This window comes from Arvicola amphibius, chromosome 5 (genome assembly GCF_903992535.2).
Source record: "Arvicola amphibius chromosome 5, mArvAmp1.2, whole genome shotgun sequence".
Lineage (NCBI taxonomy): Eukaryota > Metazoa > Chordata > Mammalia > Rodentia > Cricetidae > Arvicola > Arvicola amphibius.
The window spans coordinates 26,523,893-26,546,204 of record NC_052051.1 but is presented as its reverse complement, the minus strand read 5'-3'; the positions used below and the strand labels follow the sequence as shown (position 1 = coordinate 26,546,204).

The window sequence follows — 22,312 nt, the reverse complement described above, 5'->3', positions numbered from 1 at the left end:
ATTAAGTCATCTAAGGAGAAACTTAGCTAAGAATAAGTTTCTAGCTGGGCATGGTGGCGCACCCCTTTAATCCCAGCACTTGCGAGGCAGAGGCAGGCGGATCTCCATGAGTATTAAGTCAGCCTGGTCTACAGAGTGACTTTCAAAACAGTCAGAGCTATATAGTGAGACCCTATCTCCAAGAAAGAGAGGGGGGGGGAGAGAGAGAGAAAGAGAGAGAGAGGGAGGGAGGGAGGGAGGAGGGAGGGAGGGAAGAAGGGAGGGAGGTAGGGAGGGAGGGAGGGAGGGAGGGAGGGAGAGAGAGAGAGAGGAGGGAGAGAGAACTAGCTTCTAAAAGAAGGTAATAGTAATTATTATTCTGAGCTGACCTTTTTATGGAAAAAAATGGTTTATTTATTCTTTGACAATTACATACATGAATATAGCGTATTTTGATCACATTCATACACACCCCAATTCCTCTCTCTTATGCTCCTTCCACTCCTTCTGGACTCCTTCTACTTCTGAACAAGCCTCCCTCCTACTTTTATATTTTTTAAAGAGTAGAGATGGAATTTCCACTTTAGACGTTCCTGATGTTATGCTTGAAAACATTGATCTTTAATTATCCACAATAGAGGACAGGTAATCAATAATTTTCTTGAACAGCAATTCACAGTTGATATATTTCTTTCCTTTTTACAAGCTTCATGCAATCTTTTTTTTTTCTTTTTTTGTCCTCAATAGCTAGAAACAACCTCCTCCAGCAGGACCCTGTTAATTTTTTATTGTTTTTATTGAGCTATTTATTTTTCTCTGCTCCCCTTCCTCTCCTCTTCCCCATCTACTCTCTCCCTCGGTCCCCACACTTCCAATTCACTCAGATCTTGTCTTTTTCTATTTCCCATGTAGATTAGATCCATGTATGTCTCTCTTAGAGTCCTCACTGTTGTCTAGGTTCTCTGGGATTGTGAATTGTAGGCTGTTTTTTCTTTGTTTTATGTCTAAAACCAACTTGTAAGTGCATACATATATTTGTCTTTCTGGGTCTAGGTTACCTCACTCAGTATGATGTTTCTAGATCCATCCAGTTGCCTGCAAATTTCAAGGTGTCATTATTTTTTTTCCACTGTGTAGTGCTCCATTGTGTAAATGTACCACATTTTCTTTATTCATTCTTTGGTAGCAGGGCATGTAGGTTGTTTCCAGGTTATGGCTACTAAAAATAATGCTGCTATGAACATAGCCGAGCACATGTCCTTGTGGTATGATTGAGCATCCCTTGGGTACATGTCTTGAGGTAGGTTGTTTTCTAATTATCTGAGAAATCATCATACTGATTTCCAAAACAGCTGTACCAGTTTGTATTCCCACCAGCAATGGAGGAGTGTTTCCTTTACCCCACATCCTCTCCAGCATAAGCTGTCATCTGTGTTTTTGATCTTGGCCATTCTGACAGGTATTTATATCAATACCAGACTGTTTTCAGTACTGTAACTCTGTAGTAGAGTTTGAAGTCAGGGGTTGTGATGCCTCCAGAAGTTCCTTTATTGTACAGAAATTTTTTTTAGGTATCCTAGGTTTTTTGACTTTTCATATGAAGTTGATTATTGTTCTTTCGAGGTCTGTGAAGAATTTTGATGGGGTTTTGATGGGTACTGCATTGAATCTGTAGATTGCTTTTGATAAGACTGCCATTTTATCATGTTAATTCTACCTACCCAAGAGCATGGGAGATCTTTCCATTTTCTGGTGTCTTCTTCAATTTATTTCTCAAAGGCTTGTTTCAAAATATTTTATTTGTGGGTACTTATTTTATTTGTGTTGTTTGTTGCTATTGTGAAGGGTGATGTTTCTCTGATTTCTTTCTCAGTCCATTTATCATCTGTATAAAGGAGAACTACTGATTTTTTTTTTAATCTTGTATTCTGCTACATTACTGAAGGTGTTTACGAGTTGTAGAAGTTCCTTGATAGAATTTTTGGGGTCACTTTTATAAACTATCATATTATAAGCAAATAGTGAGAGTTAGACTTTTTCTTTTCTGATTTGTATCCCCTTGATCTCCTTTTGTTGTCTTATTGCTCTAGCTAAAACTTCAAGTACTATATTGAATATGGAGAAAGTGGACAACCTTGTCTTGTTCCTGATTTCAGTAGGATCGCTGTGAATTTCTCCCCATTTAGTTTGATGTTGGCTGTTGACTTGCTGTATATTGTCTTTATTATGTTTAGGTATCTTCCTTGTATCCCTGCTCTCTCAAAGACCTTTATCATGAAGGAATGTTGTATTTTGTTGAAGGCTTTTTCAGCATCTAATGAGATAATTATGCGGGTTTTTTTTTTCAGTTTGTTTATATAGTGGATTACATTGACAGATTTTCATATGTTGAACCATCCCTGCACCTCTGGGACTAAGCCTACTTAGTCATGGTGGAAGATTTTTCTGATGTGTTCTTGGATTTGGTTTGCCAGTATTTTATTGATTATTTTGCATCAATGCTCATGAGTGAGATTGGTCTGTAATTCTCTTTCTTGGTAGTTTCTTTGTATGGTTTGGGTATCAGGGTAATTGTAGCCTCTTAAAAAGAGTTTGGCAACGTTCCTTCTGTTTCTATTGTGTGGAATAATTTGAGGAGTATTGGTAATAGTTCTTCTTTGAAAATCTTGTGGAACTCTGCACTGAAACCATTTAGTCCTAGGCTTTCTTTGGTTGAGAGACTTTTGATGACTGTTTCTATTTCTTTAGCAGTTATAGGTCTATTTAATTTGCTTATCTGGTCTTGATTTAATTTTGGTAAGTGATATTTATCCAGAAAATTGTTGATTTCCTTTAAGTTTTCCAATTTTGTGAAGTACAGATTTTCAAAGTATGACCTGATGATTCTCTGGATTTCCTCCGTGTCTGTTGCTATGCCCCTTTTCATTTCTTATTTTGTTAATTTGGATATTCTCTCTCTCTGCCTTTTAATTAGTTTGGATAAAGGTTTGTCTATTTTGCTGATTTTCTTGAAGAACCAACTCTTTGTCTCACTGATTCTTTGTATTGTTTTCTTTGTTTCTATTTTGTAGATTTCAGCTCTCAATTTGATTATTTCCTGCTATCTAGTCCTCCTGGGTGAGTTTGCTTCTTTTTGTTCTAGAGTTTTCAGGTGTTCTGTTAACTCACTAGTGTGGAATTTTTCTAGCTACTTTATGTAGGCATTGAATGCTATGAACTTTCCTCTTAACACTGCTTTCATTGTATTACATAAATTTGGGTAAGTTGTGTGGTCATTTTCGTTGAATTTTAGGAAGTCTTTAATTTCTTTCTTTTTTTAGTGATTCAGGTGAGCACATGTGATTATGGGCTTTCTGAAATTAGTGTTGCTCTTGAATTCTAATTTTAAGCCATGGTGATCTGATAATGTTGCAAGGAGGGGCCCCCACTTGTTTGTCCCAGTCACCCAGCAAGTTTAGCTTCAAAAAAGCCACACAGAAACTGTATTAATTAAATCACTACTTGGCCCATTAGCTCTAGTTTCTTATTGACTAATTATTTTTTTTAAGATTTATTTATTGTGTACACAGTGTTCAGCCTCTGTATGCCTGCAGGCCAGAAGAGGGCACCAGATCTCATTGCAGATGGTTGTGGGCCACCATGTGGTTGCTGAGAATTGAACTCAGGACCTCCGGAAGATCAGCCAGTGCTCTTAACCTCTGAGCCATCTCTCCAGCCCTATTGGCTAATTCTTACATTTTAATTTAACCCATTTTTATTAATCTGTGTTTTGCCTCATGGCAGTGGCTTACCAGGTAAAATTCCCAGTGTCTGTCTCTGACAGATCCATATTGTATCTCTTACTCTGCTTTCTCGATAAGATATGTGGGTTATTCCAATTTTTTTTATCTGTTGAGGTTTGCTTTATTACCTAGTATGTGGTCAATTTTTAAGAAGTTTCCATGAAGTGCTGAGAAGAAGATATATTCTTTTATGTTTGGGTGGAATGTTCTATAGATGTCTGTTAAGTCCATTTGAGTCATAACATCTGTTAGTTCCCTCTGTTAAGTTTCTGTCTGGCAGACCTGTCCAGTGGTGAGAGTGGAGTGTTGAAGTTTTCCACTATTAATGAAGTGTGTGAGGTTTAATGTGTGATTTAAGCTTTAGAAGTGTTTCTTTTACATATGAGGGTGCCCCATTTATTTGGGGCATAGATGTTCGGTATTGAGATTTCCTCTTGATGGATTTTTCCTGTGACTAATATGAAATGTCCTTCTTTGTCTCTTTTGATTGATTTTAATTTGAAGTCTATTTTGTTTCTTAGGTCAATTTGATTGGAAATTTTTTTCCCAACCCTTTACCCTGAGATGATGTCTGTCTTTGAGGCTGAGGTGTGTTTTTTGTATGCAGCAGAAGGGTGGATTCTGTTTTTGTATCCAATCTGTGTCTTTTTTATAGGTGAGTTGAGTCCATTCATATTAAGGGATATTAGTGACCAGTGACTGCTAGTTTCTGTTATTTTAGCTTTCATTCTTGGTAATGTTATTGTGTGTGTTTCTCCCTTCTTTGGGATTTGCTTCTGTTAAACCATCTATTGTCTGCATCTTTGACCACTAAGTCTATTTCCTCTATATTATCATCAATGCTTGAGGTTCTCTCTCCCATCTCTTGTATTCTGCTGTTTATGCTTGCATTTGTGGTTCCTGATCATTTTCCCATATTTTCCATTTCCAGAACTTCCTCAGTTTGTATTTTCTTTATTACCTGTACTTCAGTTTTCAAGTCTTGAATTGTTTCTTTCGCCTGTTTGGTTGCTTTTTCTTAGTTTTCTTTAAGAGATTTGTTGATTTCTTGCAATTTTTTTGTCTTTTTCTCCATTTCTTTGAGAGAATTTTTCATTTCCTCTTTAAGGGCCTCAAACATTCTCCTAAAGTTATTTTTAGGTCATTTTCTTCTGCTTCATCTGTATTGGGGCATTCAAGCCTTTCTGTTGTAGAGCCGCTAGTTTTTGTTGGTGTCATGTTGCTCTTTGTGGTGTTGTGGTCTCACCTTGTCTATCCAGTTTTTCCTCTGATTGGTGATTGTGTCTCTAGTGATCGCTCTTCTCCCTCTTTCTCCTCCTCTCTCTCATTCTCATCCTTTTCTTCTATGAGGCTTGACAAGGACTGGTATTGTAGTTCCTTAAATGTTGGGTAGAACTGACCATTGCCCTCAGATTAAGGGTTTAAAGAATTCCTGTTTTTTTTTGATCCTGACACCTGGATCAACAGGATGAGAGTTAAACATCTTGTTTAGGACTTCCTAAACAAACAGGATACTCAAGAATTTTGGAGCTGGCCAGTAAATAACCTCAAACTCATGGACTTGCAAGCAACCACAGTTCAACTCAATGGGTTATCTCTCCTTTTTTTTTCTAAGACATTTCCCTATATAGTTCTGGCTGACCTGTAACTCACTAAGTAAACCAGGGTAACCTCAAACTCATAGAGATAAGCCTGCCTCTGGTGTAGGAGGTCCTTCTGTCTTTGTGTTGCTTTTATTGGTTAATAAAGAAACTGCTTTGAGCCTGTTGATAGGGCAGAACTTAGATAGGTGGAGAGATGGAACTGAATGCTGGGAGAAAGAAGGACAGAGTAAGAGAGATGCCATGGATCCGCTGGAGACAGACACTGGAAATTTTGCCTGGCAAGCCACTGCCACGTGGTGATACACAGATTAATTGAAATGGGTTAAATTAAGATGTAAAAATTAGCCAATAAGAAGTTAGAGCTAATGGACCAAGCAATGTTTTAATTAATATAGTTTCTGTGTGATTATTTCGGTTCTGGGCAGCCAAGACAAACAAGCAGCCTCTGTCTCCTGAGAGCATCTGCTGCCACACCTGGCTTCAGTGGGCTCTCTTAACTAAGACAAGATGGAAATCAAGATGTCAAGCAAATAGATGCCCAGCACATACAAGAATACTAGACTCCTATCTGAAAAGCTTTCAATACAAAACCAGTTAGAAGAGACAAAAAGCTCACTTTATATTACTATTAAATGAGTTAGCCTACCAAGAAAATATAATTACAAATATATATGCAACAAATACTGAGACACCTAATTTCCATAAAACAAATACTAATGTAAGAGGCAGACAGGTCTAGATATAATCAAAGCTCTCATCAAGAGGTAGAGTAGACAAAAAAATCAACAAAGAAACTTCAGAGTTAATCTAAACCATAGCAGGCACCTAAAATATATTCCACCCAGCTGCTGTAAATCACATTTTAGGATATAAAGCAAGTCTTAACCAAGACCAAAAATACTCATTTACTTTTTGTATCAGATCATAGTGGAATAAACATGCCAATCAGTATCAAGAGAAAGGCTGGGCATGGTGTGTACATCCCAGCACTCAGCAAACAAACAAAGGTGGATGAGTTCAAGGTCAGACTGGTCTACATAGCAAGTTGCAGGCCAGTGTGTTGACTGTATTTATGCTCTACTGATAGCTTCTTTGCCATGCAGGAGCTTTTTAATTATATGTAATCCCATTTATCAATGCTTGGGGCTATTCCCTGTGCTGCAGGGCATTCATCTAGCCTCTGTGGGCACCTGTATGCATGTGCACATATAAACATACAGACAAGCATATACACAGAAATAAAAATTAAATTATACTAAATTTTTAAAAGGTTAATGATCTAGGGCTGGGAATGTAGTGCAGTTGGCAAAGTACCTACCAAGCATGCCTGAAACCCTGGGTTCAATCCTCAGCACTGAGGAAGCCAAGTGGTGGCAAACACCTTCAATCCCAGCACTTAAGAGGTAGAAGCAGCCAGGCGGTGGTGGCGCATGCCTTTAATCCCAGCACTCGGGAGGCAGAGGCAGGCGGATCTCTGTGAGTTCGAGACCAGACTGGTCTACAAGAGCTAGTTCCAGGACAGGCTCCAAAGCCACAGAGAAACCCTGTCTCGAAAAATAAAAAAAAAAAAAAGAGGTAGAAGCAAGGGGATCTGAAGTTCAGGGTCATTCTCAGCTTGTGAGATCAATATCAGCCAGGTATACAGGTGTCTGAGTTAGAATCTCTGTTGCTGTGATAAAACACAATGGTCAAAAGCAACTTGGGGGGGGGGGAGGGTTTATTCCAGCTTATAGCTCCACATCACAGTCAGGATGTGGACCATAGTGAGGGGTCCAGACCAGAAAGGGGACAGGAGGAAGAAATGAGTGCAGATGAACCAACCCAACTTGCACCCCACTGCTGTTGTGGAATATTTAACTATGTACAAATGTGTTACATTTGTTTATGTGGTGGAATATTACTTAAACTACGTAAGGGTTTGTTACGTTTGTTTCTGCTGCCTTTGTTAATGATGTAAAGATGTGTTTCGTTTCTGTATGCTACTTTTCTTTAATTATGTCAAATGTGTTGCTGTTTCACCTTCCCTGACTAAGGCACCTGATTAGTCTAATGAAGAGTTGAATGGCCAATAGCTAGGCAGAGAAAGGACAGGCAGGGCTGATTGGCAGAGAGAATAACTAGGAGAAAAGTAAGACATACAGAAAGAAAGAAAGAAAGAAAGAAAGAAAGAAAGAAAGAAAGAAAGAAAGAAAGAAAGAAAGAAAGAAAGAAAGAAAGAAAGAAAGGAAGGAAGGAAGGAAGGTAGGTAAAAAGCCCTGAGGCAAAAGGTAGATAAAGAGAAACAGGTTAATTTAAGTTAAAGATACCAGAAACGAGTCTAAGCTAGGATGAGCATTTATAACTAACAAGAAGTCTCCATGTCATGATTTGGAGCTGGTTGGTGGCCCAAAACACTACAAAACACCATCCCAGGCAAAGAGAGAGACTTCCAACAGTGTGTTCTAGAAAAAAACACTTCTCTCACAGTCCCACCCCTGCTCAAACCCTAGTAAATGGCTCTGGAATTCCAAATTTACCGGGTCCATGGCACACCCACCCCTGCCCAGCCCAGCTCCCACTCCCCCACTGTGCACAGCTCACCTTCTCCACTGACACGTTCGGATGCAGCAGTCTCTTCTTCCAGAACTCCTCCTTTTCCTTTTGAGAGTCGTTGTGAAGAAGTTTGTGAACCAATGATTTATTGTGGAGCGTGTTAGACACCTTGGACTTTTGAGCACTGGAAGATTTCTAAAAGTAAAACATTGCCTCCTGAACCCTCCTACAGACCATGGAGAAAAAGAGCAGTCATGGGGACCCCACCCTGAAAAAGACCAGTGGGGTACCTACTTGGACCTTAGGATACTCTGAGACCCAGAGGTTTCCATTTTAAGTGACCAGCAATTTTGCTCTGTAGGACAGAGACTTGAGTCACCTTCAGGGTCGATCCTTCCTTTGTCCTGTGAGGCTAAAAGGCACTAACACCCATTCTTCTCAAGATATGAGTGCAGAGGCCTAAACTGCTCAGCCAACGATGCCCAGTGTCTGACAGTAAAGCATGCTCATCTCACAGCGCCCCCCAAAGTGCCTGAATCTCACAGTGCCGTGATGTGTGAGCACCTCACAGCACAGCGTACCTCACAGGGCTCTCTCACAGCAGAACATCATCTCGGCAGACCCTACTGGAGCTGACCTACATTGCCCCATTCCTGGGGCTGGGACTGGAGCTGCCCGATGCTGCCCCCATGCCTAGGAATTGAGAAGCTAGTGGCTCTCACTCAAGCCTCAGAAATCAGAAATCAGACTGGGCTACAGAAGCAACTGGGTTGTTTCCTCACCCCTCTGCCCTCTGAGCGTCTCCTGTACTCAGTGTCGGAACACTATCATCCCTCCTTCAAGACCAAGGTCAATACCTTCCTTCAGACCTTGCTCCCTTCCCACACCCTACAAACCAGAGCTGTCAAATCAATCCTGGGTCTTCAGGGCCTAAAGTCCATCTTACTGCACTGTGGCTCAGGCTTTGGAGAGGTGGCACTTGGTGCCCTGAACAACTCACTCCTGGGTCAGGGCCAGGGCTGGGGCCAAGAGACTCCATCTTTAAGAACTGAAGCCATAGACCATGTTCTAACATCCAATTTAGGCTTTTAGAATCCTGTTCCCTATAGGTTCTATTCATAAGCTTTCAGCTCTCAGACCAGGTCTGGAGATGCACTAGGAAAGAACGATTCCCAGGCTTGAATAAGCAGAGTTTGTTAGCTACAGCACGATCAGAATGGACAGGCAGTGGGTGGTGCGGCACACACCTTTAAACCCAGCACTCAGGAGGTAGAGGCAGGAGGATCTCTGTGAGTTTGAGGCCAGCCTGGTGTACAAAGCGAGTTCTAGGACAGCCAGGACTGTTACACAGAGAAACCCTGTCTCAAAAAAAAATGGACCCTGTCCCCTGCCCCCCTACACACACACACACACACACACACACACAAAACCATGCTCAGAACATGGGAGCTGGACAATTGACGCAGGAGGGATAGCCTCACTCCCACCTGCTGAGACATATTCTTCTCTTGGTCCATGTCTCTCCGACGTTTCATCACTGGAGGGGCTGACATCAATCTCCGCCTCACAGTAAAGCCAGCGAACTTTGTGGGAGGCTTGTGTGCCCACTTTTGCTCATTACTGACTGGGGAGATCTGGGTGTTGTCTATGCACTCCTCTGTATCCTTTACCTGTGCAGAGAGAGAAGAGAGAGGGCAGCTGCAGAAACTCCCCCACAAGCGGGAAGCTCAGGATCTCCTCAGCCCAGTGCCAACATCACTGGCCCCCAGGAAACACGGCATAGCATTACTTCCCAGGAACTTCGCGCCTCGACAGGGCTCAGACCCAGGCTTATACACCCACCCCTGGACCTACTCATAATACCCTAGGCAGGACACAGCTCCTGAGAGGAACTGTCCGCTGGAGGAGGTGACCTCTAGCACCATTCCAGCTTTAGGTTGCCACAGTGTAGCAATTTAGAGACTGTGTATGTTTCCTACACCTCTCTCATGAGTCTGGAGAGTGTTGTATGACACTATTGCCCAAGTGGGGAAGATGTGGGCAGGACCTACTGCCAACCTGATGGGATTGGGAGGGCCTAGAGAGTAAAACCATGTCTGGGTGCGTCTGTGAAGGTGTTCTCAAGGAGAAAACAAAGGGGGAAAGATCCGCCCTGAATGTGGGCCCAGCTGGAACAAAAGAGGAAGACCATTTCTCTGGTACCCCTGTCTCTGCTTCCTAGTGGCCCAGATGTAAGCTACTCCAGCTGACCTGGCCCTCCTGCCATGGCAGACTTGGAATCTGAAACTGTGAGCCCTTTTAGGCTGCTTCTGCCGGGTATTTTGTTACAGCAGCGAAGAGTTAACAGTGGGCTGTCTTCAGGAGGAAGTAATCTGTTGAAAAGGACTGAAAAGGACAGCCTAGCACCCACAGGCTCTAGAGTCGGTCTAGATCCACCCCTTCTTAGTCGTAGACCTTGAGAAAGGTGGCTGATCTCTTAGTGCCTCTGTGCCCTGAGAAAGGTGGCTAGCCTCCTCGTGCCTCTGTTTTCTGTCACATGGAGATGTTCAAAGGAGCTACCATCTACTATCCTAGCTACCAGCCACCACACACACACCCCAGTATGTCCCCATCTCTCCCTCTGCTCCCAGGATGCTCTCTCGGCCCTCCCTGATTCTGGCCCATAGCCCAGACAGAAATGAAAGGATTGGAGTGAAAGCCGCCTGGGAAACTGGGAAAGCACAGGGCGCTGTACCTTCTTCGGCTGTAAAGGCAAGGGGCTCTCAGAGGCATTGAAATTCAAGATGGGCTTCATCATGCTGACATTCCAGAGGAGGATGTCCCCATTGTAGGAAGCGGTCCCAAGGAGCTGGTTCTGATACTTGGCCATGCTCAGGACATCCTCTGTGTGGTAGGTCTGCCAGTGGTAGCAAGAGAGTACCAGCTTGGTCTTCTGGAACCTGTGCACATGGCCAGGGGCAAGAAGGGCAAGAGCTCACAGGCTGTAATACTTTGGGGAAATCACAGCCTTTAGGATTCAGAAGCCAACTCAGAGTGGCATTGTCTTGGGGATCCTGGAGCTTGTTTAAAATCCCCACTGATCTAGGTACCCACTATATGTCAAGCATAAAGGCATAAAGGGTTTACAAATAATGAATCTTCATTATCCCCTGAGTAAAGATTCAGGTTTAAACGAGAGGAAATGACAGCTGTGCCCAGGCCTCCTGTAACAGAAGGGAACTTGCACATGTTGGTCCTTCCTCCTGGAATGTGTGTCCCATTCCAGGTACTTCCCTGGTACCCCCTCCAGGACATAGCTCACCCTGGGCCTCCTTGCCTAAGCTGTTCTTGACCACTTCCCAATATTAAGGATTCTGCTCCTCCACAGGAAGCCTGCTCTTTCCCCCACAGCAGTCAACATGCTTTATAAAGCAAATTATTGCATTATCTAATAGAGACTGCATGTTTATACATACTCAAAATTCCTGTGTTAGAATCTAATAATCCTCAAGTGGGGAATGGACCTTGGGGAGGACATCTGGTCAAGAAGGCAAAAGCTTCGTTGATGGTAGGATAAAGAGACCGAAGAGATCCTCCACCCTGCCCATCACAGAGACCACATCAAGACAACCCTTTAGTAAGGAAAAGGGCCCCGCAAGACTCCACAATGCTTTTGCCGAGGACCTTTTAGCCTTTATAAGTGCAAGAAATAAACCTCCACTGTTTATAAGTCACCCGTTCCGTGGCATTACACTGGGGCAGCCTACATGGCTAAGGTAGAAACTACACAGAGAGTGAGGTGCTGCTGTAACAGATAACAAAACTATGCAGGTGACTTTGGAGGTGGCAGATGGATAGAGGTTGGGAGAATTCTAATGCACATTCCAGGAAAAGCCTGCAGCACCATGTATGGGTCACAAGGATGGTTCCAGTGAGGGCATAGGAGGCTCAGGTGAGGGCACAGAAAAGGGGAGAGCGATAAAGAATGCCATGCTGGGGATGTAGCTCAGCTGACAGAGTACACACCTAGCATGTGTGAAGCCCTGGGTTTGATCCCAAGCACGGAATAAACCAGACCTGGTGGTGACGGCTGTAATCCCACCGCCAGAGAGGCAAGAGGATCAGAACCTCAAAGTCATCTATATAGGGAGTTCAAGGCCAGTTGGGGCTTCAGGAGAGAGAGGGAAACAGAAAGCGAGACAGAGAAACAGAGAGAGAGAGAGAGAGAGAGAGAGAGAGAGAGAGAGAGAGAGAGAGAGACAGACAGACAGACAGACAGAGACAGAGACAGAGAGAGGAGGTGGAGAGAGCTGGAGATTGAACCCCGGCTCAGCATGCACTCTACCACAGAGTTACCCTCCCAGCTCCATCTATTTAAAGATGACCTAAGCCATCCTAAGTTGCTGGGAACAAAATGGATGATAATGACCACTATGATATCTCAAGTAGAAATGAGGAACATGCTACTGAAAACCAGAGGCAAAGTCATCCTGGGTACAAAGTGACAGAGAATTTGGCTGGATTGTGTTCACATTCTAGTGCTGTAGCAAGTAGAGCTTGCAAGCCATGAGACTGGGTATTTATGTGGCTGGGGAAATTCCTAAGAAAGACATTCAAAGGTGTAGATAGTTTTCTCCTGTTTATAGTAAAATTCTAGAAGAGAGAAATAATTTTAAAGCAGAAATGTTGAGCAAAGGGGAACAAAGTCTGGGGTTGTGCTCAATGGCAGAGCATTAGTCTAGCATTTATGAGGCCATGGTTCGGTTCATAGTACCAAAATGGGATGGGGGTCAGAACTTAAGATTTGAAACCTTCTCTTCTCAGCCCTTATCTATTGGAAGGAAAGATGAGCCTATGGGGAGTGGTACGGACTGTGAGAATACTGTGGGTCAGCCACGTGACAGAAGCTGTGTGCTAGGCTCTAAAACAATGGACAAATGACTCTAAGAGCAATTCAAGCATTTGAACTGTCCTTCCTATTGCACAAGGGTTTCAGAAAAAAAAAAGACCACCAGTCCAAGTTAGACCTCAGCACCCCTTACATTCAGCACCTCACTTCATAGTCTGTCATCTCACACTCTGGTATCATGTTCTTTAGCCATGCCAGGCATAGTTCCTGAAGGCAATCGTATGATACAAGCTATACAACAGAGATAGGAAAGCTTGACCACATCCAAGCAGAGCCATGGATTCAGGACTACAGTCCCAGACAGTCACAGACCCATGCAGGGAATAAAACCATCACAGGGGCATGACCTGGACCCAGGGTCACCATGAGGGCATAGCGTCCCAAAGCTGTGTAAGCAGGTTATCTAAAGGTTTACATATTCAGCCCCTGTAAAACAGGACCTCCATCTCAAGAGCCCTGGAGGCAAGAAAGAGTATTATGTTGGTGTCCTAAGATAGCTCAATGGATAAAGGTGTTTGCTGCCAAGGAACCCACGTGGTAGAAGTAACAAACGGACTCCCACAAGTTATCCTCTGACCTCTGCCTATATGCCACGACACATGTACTAGACAGACAGACAGACAGATGATTGAATGACAGATGTGAAATTTGTTCCAATGAGTTTTAGACTCATTTGGGATCTGCAGCTCATTTCTTCCCTCCTGCATCCGTTCGTCTGTCCTGTGCCCATCTCACTGCTGGACTTTGGAAGTGCATAACAAGTCCATGTCACGTGTTTAGAGCCAAGGGAGAATTTGTCTCAGGATAAGTGGTACACTGGATCTCATCCACACGTGACTTAAATATTTAGATGAGACTTTGGGCTTAGACATTTCAGTTGATGCTAACCAAATACCCTCAGTGCTACCCTCAGCTCCCACCACTAGTTGGTGGCCTTGTCCCTCTGCCTTAGTTCTGTTTCTTGGGAAAGGCTTCAGCTCTGAGATAATTGTGTAGCTCCACCATTTCAAGGACCAGTGTGAGCACATTAGGAGGTCAAGCCTTTAGAAGGTGGTGAGGTCATGTGCGTGGAGCCCTCGATGGTAGGATTATAGCCCTCAACCCTTCTGTCAGGTAAGTTCATAGGAAGGAAAGCTTCCTAGGAGCCAGGAAGCAGGCCTTCACCAGAAGCCAAACTGGCCAACGCCTTGAACTTAGACTACCCAGCTTCTAGGACTATGGGAAATAAATCCCTGTGTCTTGTAAGCTGCCAGTCAATGGCATCTTGTTATACAAGACTGAAGTGATTCCTCCATGGAATGAGAAGCTACATGGGGGCAGAGACTGGCACTTTTTCCAAGACCATCACCAGCAGAAGGCACCTTACTACATGCTGCATGAATGGACAGGTAGATGCACAGGGGGAGCAATGACTTAGTCATCATGGGTGCCCTGCTAGCTGCTGGGAAAGCTCAGGATGAGAAAAGCCCAAAATAAGGGAAGCCACCCAGAAGCCCAAGCCTCCCACTCACTCTTGGTGCTCACGTGAAATTGGTGATTCTCTTACTCCACCCTGTCACATAGAATGCTTTGTTCATGTGGACAATTCCACTAATCTGTTGGAGATAAAGAAAACAGAACACTAGACTCCTCAGAGAGAACACCTTTGGGTCCCTGATGCTTTCCTAAATGTACCCACCAGAAAGTCAAAATTCAGTGAAGGCGAAAATTCCAAGTCAATGCCACATCAAGCTTTCAGAGTGCCTGCTAATTGCCTAACTGAAGGGAGTCAGAGACCATCAAACCTGATGTATCTGAAAGAAGCAGATAATGTGGGTACCCATGTTCATTTTACAGAAGAGATAACTGGGCAACATATGACCTGGCTATGGTCAAAATACTGCTGAGCAAAGTACTGTTGAGTACTGTAGACCAGTACTCAACCCCTTGCTCTGTGTATGTGCGTGTGTGTATGTGTGTAAATGGAGGCCAGACCAACCTCCACTGTAGTTTCTCAGTTAGCACCCACTTTGTTTGAAGGGAAGGACTCTCTAATTGAGAACTGTAGCTCATCCATTAGACTAGTCTGATAGACAGCAAACTTCAGGAATCCGCCTATCTCTACCTGCCCAGTATTGAGATTAGAAGCCCATGCCACCACCCCCAGTTTCCTATGTGGATATGGGGGAATCAAACTCTTCCACAGCTGAGCTCTCTCCGATACCCTCACGTCCGGCTCCTTCTGCCCAGGTTAAAGGAAGGGAGGGTCAAGTTCCAAAGTGGCACTTACAGTTGACTCCAATCTATGCTATATCCGTGGGCTGTTTCTAGAGCCCTAGCAAGTACTTTCTGTGTCAGGCTGTCTAAATGTCCATAAATGAGCTAATCTGGGCTACAAGAGGATGGTAGTTAGACAAAAGCCAGAAGTCCTCAGGAACTTGCAAAACCATTTCCCATCTTCCAAAAAGAGACGTTTCCCTTACCTCTGTCAGAAGAGAAATATGAGTACCTGTAGCGTCTATCAGCATATCAAATGCTGCCTCCAGGCTCCCCCAGTATCTCAAGTACTTGTTATCCATTTCAGAGTCCGTGCTCTGCTTACATCCTAGCCTTCCTTGCTTCTCCAGGCTTTTCCCTCCTCCCAGAAACCCATTTGCTGTCTATATAACAGCGACTTTCCCCTGCCTCCACTGTTCTCAATACATCCTCTTTCTCTTACTCTCTCTTGCTCTCTTGCTATGCTCTGTGCTCTATCTCTTGCTACCTCATTATCTCTGCTATTCTCTCCCGCTTCTCTAGCCCTGACCATGTCCAGTCTGCTGGCCATGTTCAGTCCTCTTCTTTCTCTCTCTGCTCCGGACTCAATGTCCTGGCTGTTCTCTCTCACACATCTATAATAAAACCCTTAACCATATCCTGGTTAACCATCATGTAAGCAGTTTCTTTACTGTACCCTCACATACGCTTTCAAATAGGAATGAGCACAGGAGCCTCCGAATCAAACACCCCCCCCCCCCCCCCGCTAAAAACACACCCCAAAGCTCCAAGGTGCGGAAGAACAATATGTCCTTGCACATTTTAAATGCAACTGACATCTCTGGAACCCTCCCTAGAGACACTGCCTAGCTTTTTTTCATGCAGGAGGGCCCAAGGGCTCAGGCAAGTTTGAAGGCAGGCAGTATCACCATGCTGTACAGCCTCTTAGACACACAGAAAACCACATCCTAGAGCTCCCAGGAGCCTGCTGGCTCCACCTGATGGGCCCCACTGACCTCCACTTTGTTGTCAGTGGGAAAGGTCAACAGGCACTCCCCAGTGTTGTAATTCCACATCTGTATCGTGCCATCACGCAAGCCCGTGAGCAGACACCGCTCCGACTCATCCAGGGACATGGCAGTCAGCTCACTGTGCTGGGCAGTGGACACAGTGAACTCCATCCTCTTCTTTCCCGTGGTGATGTCCCACACACTCACTGTGCCCTGGAGGCAGCCACTCACCACCTGTAAGCGGAGCACACCAGCGTCCCAACTCACTGCAGGGCAGTTCCAAGTATATCATGGGGCCCCTCCCTTCCACAACCCCACCCTGGCAACCTGTGCAGGACAGGCAATGCCTTAAAATAGACCTTTCTGGGCTCTGTGTCAAATGCTACTACTCTTTTTAAATGAGTCACTTTCATAAGTCTCTCTTGGGAATTCAAGCTCCCAGAAGAGTCAAGAAAGTCACAAGTATAGTAAAGTTTGTGCAACACTGACCAACTGGTTAAAGCTTGGTGACTATGGAGGGTTAGACAGCTACAGATCTAGACCCAAGTGATCCTGGGCTATCTTTAGTTCCCTTAACAGCCACTCACTTCTTAATCCACCTCTGTGTCTGACAGAGCACCCTTTGACCTCTGAGGAAACACCTTTAGACTGTGTTAGCCCAGCAGACCCACAGCCGAGAACGCCGTCTGACGAGTTTCCCTGCTTTACGGCCACTCACCTCTTCAGACCACCAGCTTTCGCGACCCACAGCCGAGAATGCCATCTGACGACAGTTTCCCCTGCTTTACGGCCACTCACCTAACTGAGGCTCTCACCAATGCACTGAGAAAATGCCTTGGTGAATGGCTGTCTTTTGTCTCATGACGAAAAAGAGCTCATGTAACTGCTTCAACATCAGAACATGTAATTTGGGGGAACCTGAATCCTTGTTCCCAGACCACCATGATTCATATTTGGCTCCAGACAAACTCTTCTTCCCATGAGGTGACAACTCACCAACTCACTCATCACTGTCTCCAGAGAAGAGAGTCTGTGGTATAGAGAAGGCACTCGCCAAAGCACCTTTAGTGGGGACCAAAATGGGAGCAAAAAGGCCAACCAGGCAACAGGCTCCCGGTGCCTCTGCAGAGAAGCACTGAGGGTACAACATGGCCCTGCACTCACCGCCTTCATCCTGTGACGCTGCTTTAGAGTGGCAACGGCATTCCCGCTGAGAAGAGCTGGGTGCTCTTACAAACAAAAATAATAAAACGCTGTTCTGCAGCCCCAAAGAGCCCTAAGCCAGCTAGAGCCAGAGACAGTGGTGCTAAGAGCCAGACCTGCAGGAGAGCTCTGGCCAAAGGCCACTCCTGCACAGACAGCCACCCTGTCCACAGCCCAGGTCAGACAAGAGATGCCACTGGGAGCGGACAGGAGCCTGCAGCCCTTTCTGTTCATGTTCCTTATAAACATTCTCTGTGTCCAGAGGCCCTACCCACAGAGAGGATCTCCTCAGCACCTGAGGGCGCTGGCTGTGGTACCTTTCCCATAAGACACAGAATGCAGCTTGCACAAACAGTACTCTGGGGAGCTCATAGAGAGGGATCTTGAGGGACACCTGCACCAGCATCTGTTTCCGTGCTAAGAGCTGACCTGGGTGACAGCACAAGGCAGGGATACTCAGAGGGGTCAACAATCCAGTGACCAGATGGGGAGTTCGGTCAGCTCCCATGACAACCAGTCTTCAGGCTACTTCAGGCCTACATTTTGGTGAAGCCAGGGCTAAACCAAAGGTGGCACTAATGATTTCCAGAGTGCCACATGAGCTGACTGCTGTCTGAATGCTGACTCGGGCACATGGAGGGGTCTGGGTTCTGGACATGTCACTGGCACTCTTCCCTGCTGCCGAGGCCAGCCTTGCCCACTCACCTGCTTGAAGATCTTGCTGTAGAGGACAGCACACAGGCCTGATTTGTGAGTCGCCATCTTCCCTGTTTTCATGGGCCCCTGGGATTCCAGGTACCCTCTGAGGATCCCAATCTGTGGAAGGGGAGGGGCAGACAGCTGAGCAGTCAGATGGGCTCTCCCTCTGTGCCTTGAGGAGAAACCTCCAACATCAAGACATCCTGTACCCCCATGAGGCTCCTCAGAAATTCAGAATTCCATTCCTTCTCTTACCCTGCTCCAAGGCCCTATTTCCAGGACCTGAAGTCCCAGCCCCTCATGTTCCAATAATCCCCTTGAGATCCAAACCCATGGTCCTCTCACCCTCTGAGGAGCTGAGAAGTCTCACTCAGGTGTTTCCTTTGTAACCAGCCTGGCAGACATGAAGCTATTCTGAAGAGACACTTGTGTCTTCCACTCTGACTATGAGACTGTTGAAACGGTGGACCCAGAGAAATGGGAATTTCCCCAGGATCTCATGCTGATAGAAGGACAGGTACCAGGTGTGGGGGTGGGGAATTAGCTCCCAGAAAGTTAGTTCACATGGTTCTATGTCAGACTATCTTACAGGAGGATACTGAAGCCAGACAGTAATGGGCCAATGGCCAGTCTTCCTGGGACTGTTCAGATATGCACACCCTTGGCTCTCTATTTAAATTTGAATCTCACTTCAGGACCCCAAAGATAGACCTGAGGGGTTTGCTGAATCTTTGTACCTCTTACCAATGTAACCATACTGAATAAATCTCCTTTTTCTGATTTCCTCTATCAATTTGACTTTTCCTTTGTTTGATTTTGTTTTTTGAGATAGGGTTTCTTTGTCCAGCCTTGGCTGTCCTGTAACCCACTTTATAGACCAGGCTGGCTTCAAACTCAGAGACCCACCTGCTTCTGCCTCCTGGGTGCTGAGATTAAAGGTGTGTGCCTGGTTTTAATTTGGCTCTTTTAATTGGCTTGTTAAAGACCTGACTTGGGGCCAAGGTTGTGACCTCTAAGTCCAAAAACACCTTCAGGAAGCCTTCTGTGATTGGTCCGTGCCTGGTTTTAATTTGGCTCTTTTAATTGACTTGTTAAAGACCTGACTTGGGGCCAAGGTTGTGACCTCTAAGTCCAAAAACACCTTCAGGAAGCTTTCTGTGATCGGTCCAGCCTCAGGCTCAGTGGAGACTTCCCTGTGGTCATGAACCCTTAGAATCCAACACTTTCATATGGTCTTGTACCTTCTACTGAATTAAGGTTACCTTAGTAATATACTCTCACGTCCCAACAAAGCTGGGGGTTAAATACTGTGATATCCCCACCCAGAGAGTCTATGCTAATGCACAGGGTGATAGGAAATGAATTTCAAAGATCTGTTTAATTTTAAAACTACTGACAGCAAGTCCAGCACCCATCAGAGATGCAAGCCCTTCTCTCTCTCTCTCTCTCTCTCTCTCTCTCTCTCTCTCTCTCTCTCAACCTGCTGCAAAGGAGAGAGACAGCCATGTGCACAGAAAGACATCAATGTCCCTTGACAGGGTAGTTGCATGTAGGAAGTTCTTCTGCATATGTGGTTTGTTTTTTTTTTTTTTTTTTTTGCTTTTTCGAGACAGGGTTTCCCTGTAGTTTCTAGAGCCTGTCCTGGAACTAGCTCTTGTAGACCAGGCTGGCCTCGAACTCAGAAATCCGCCTGCCTCTGCCTCCCGAGTGCTGGGGTTAAAGGCGTGCGCCACCACCGCCCGGCATATGTGTTGTTTTTATTGGTTAATGAATAAAGAAGCTGCTTTGGCCTGTGATAGGACAGAGTAGAGCTAGGTGGGAACCTAAACTGAATGCTGGGAGAAAGTAGTCGGAGTCAATGAGAATCCATGTAGCCACCATGGAGACAGACGTGCCCGAACCTTGCTGGTAAACCATGAACCTCATGGTAAAATACAAAATAATGGAAATGGGTTATTTTATGATATAAGAGCTAACTAGAAAGATGCTTAAGCTATTGGCCAAACAGTATTGCAATTAATATAGTTTCTGTGTGGTTATTTTGAGTCTGGGCACCCAGGAACAGATGAGCAGACACCATCAACAAAACAGAAGTTCCTGCCACTTGTCTGCCACTGGGCTCCCACATGGTACCAGGTCTCACCATGGCTCTAGTTAGTTCTCCCCTCCTGCCATCCTTAAGGTCAGGGCAGACCCATGGGCACCAGGCAAGTCATAGCTTACAGGCACTCTCCCTGACAGTTCTCTCCAGGGCCTTCCTATCTTCCTGGAGCTGATGATTACAACTGATGGGGCCAAAGGAGCATGGAGGAATGACAGGGGAGTCTGAGGGGTGCATGCGTGGGGATGGGGTAGAAGCAGTAGGGGTGGAGAAAAGCATGGGCTAGAGTCAGAACCTGCTCTCAAGGAAGCTCAAGAACCAGAGCTTCACGGACTCCAGAGCCAGGCCAGCACAGGACAGCCCCTGTTAGCTGGGCCTGTCCCTCGGACAGCACTCACGTTGTAGGTGGTACAGATGAGACTTCTGTCTCTGTGGAAGTAGGCGCTGGTGATGGGGCAGTTGCCCAGGCTGAAGAGCTTCCCGCAGAAGGACTGGAGGCAGACATAGTCCTGCAGATCCCACACGCGAATGTTCTGTAGGGAACAGGCAAGAGGCAGGAGGGTCTGCAGAAGCAGCCAGCACCCTGGGCCCTGGGGACGCCCTATGAGCAAGGTCACAGCCCCTCCCAAGAAGCTAAACTAATGGCCAGATAATCCATGTTCTCAGGGAGGGAGGGAGAGCAGGGCCTCCTTCCTCAGCTTTCCTAGGTATCTCTGTCCTGCCTGGACTTCTAAGCTCAGCAAGCTAAAGGCAAAGACAAGAGGCAGCCTGCACCCTGCCTCAGACCTTCACTTGTTCCCCCACTTCAGGCCAGCTCTAGGCTGCTCAGAGTCCTCCCAATACTAGCTGAGCTATGTTAGCACCCCAGAGTCAGTGTCTTTCCTGGGGAACAGAGCTGGAGGGATGGGGGACAAAGGTATGCTCCATGAGGGTGACACCTTGTCCCTGGAAATGCTGATCAGGATGCTGCTGTTCTTGCTGTTCACGAGGAGGTGAGTCACTGATGTCTGATGTCCCTTCATCAGCCACACAGGCTTTTTTGAGACCAGGGGGTTCCACAGGCGGATGTGGGGGTCATAGCCACCAGTTGCTGGGGTCAAGAAATGAGTTATCAGCTACCAGGGCCTGCACTGGAACCTCCTTCCAGGGCCAGGCCTCAGGCTCCAGCCAGAGTTACAGATGGAGAAGGTCATGGTGATCTGTCACTGGCCTTCTGGCCCTTTCCTACCTGTGTCCATCTCTGACAGCCTGAGTCACATCCCACCTCCCAGCGATGCAGCTCAGCAGTGGAAGAAGCCAGAGGCCTGGGACTATACAGAGCCATGTCCTTGGCTCTGATCATCCCCAGGCTGTGCAGCCTCCACCCCAGCACTGCTTGTGGGGAACACAAAGATGACTTACCCAGGAAGTTCCTGTCTGGACAGTAATCAAAGCAGAGAATTCCTTTTTTTAAATTCAGTGTTGATAACCTAGAGCAAAAAAGCCAAGTGGGGAAGATGCAGGGCTAAGAGCAGCAGACTGGACTTCAGGAGGAGAGAAGCTAGGTGCTTGATGGAGAGGGGTCATTATCTCTCTGCCCATGAAGAAGAGAGGCCCCAGACCTGCCCAATGCTCACCCAGCACCCAAAGCATAGCCCAGTGAAGTAGCAGATGCCAAAATCAGTAGCACCCACCCTTTAGGAAGAAAAAAAAAAACCCAACCATGAGAAAGTCTTTGCATTTGTGAAGCATTTGGTGTTGTTCCAAGAACAAACTTAACATGATTTTACACCCACCACCTTCAGGCAAGTATCCTCCAGGCCAAGATACAAATGAAAAACGTTAAAAATAAACTATAAAAAAAAAAAAGCAGGTCAGAGCCATTGGTGCTGTGCCCTCACTCTGTGCTAGAGGTCATCTCACCGGTCACCACATGCAGTCCTTAGGAGTGGCGTTGCCACAGTGCGGTGAGAACACTAGGATCAAGAGCTGACCTATGGGTGCACAGGCAGGAACCTGCCTGTGGGATGAAGGATGAGGACTCCGCCCTGGTGGGCACAACAGGAAATGGCTCAAGACATCCAGGAAGAGAAAAGAGGAGGAAGGGTGAGGCGGGGTCCCAGGGCTGCCAGGTCCCCTACACAGGCCACTGAACTGCCTGCCTAGAAATTTCCTGAGACGCTGGCCAGGCCAGCTCTTCCCTGTTGCCTTCACACCACACCCCTTCGCTTCCATATTGGCCTCCCAGCTGTTTCCCAACCTCCAGCCTTGCTTTAGATTTTCAAGAGCACATCCCACCC

At 45.8% G+C, this 22,312-nt stretch overlaps 1 protein-coding gene across 1 annotated transcript in view; it reads right to left on the bottom strand.

Annotated features, from left to right (window-relative positions):
* Efcab8 (EF-hand calcium binding domain 8) overlaps positions 1-22,312 on the bottom strand; it is a 61,921-nt gene that overhangs the window by 11,492 nt on the left and 28,117 nt on the right. Inside the window, exons 12-20 of the mRNA XM_042055128.1 lie at positions 21,435-21,502; positions 20,972-21,123; positions 20,432-20,566; positions 17,939-18,049; positions 16,037-16,264; positions 14,310-14,380; positions 10,632-10,836; positions 9,385-9,567; positions 7,946-8,092 (exon numbers count right to left, since the gene is read on the bottom strand). Coding sequence (XP_041911062.1) covers positions 7,946-8,092; positions 9,385-9,567; positions 10,632-10,836; positions 14,310-14,380; positions 16,037-16,264; positions 17,939-18,049; positions 20,432-20,566; positions 20,972-21,123; positions 21,435-21,502 — 1,300 coding nt within the window. The remainder of the gene's footprint in view (positions 1-7,945; positions 8,093-9,384; positions 9,568-10,631; positions 10,837-14,309; positions 14,381-16,036; positions 16,265-17,938; positions 18,050-20,431; positions 20,567-20,971; positions 21,124-21,434; positions 21,503-22,312) is intronic.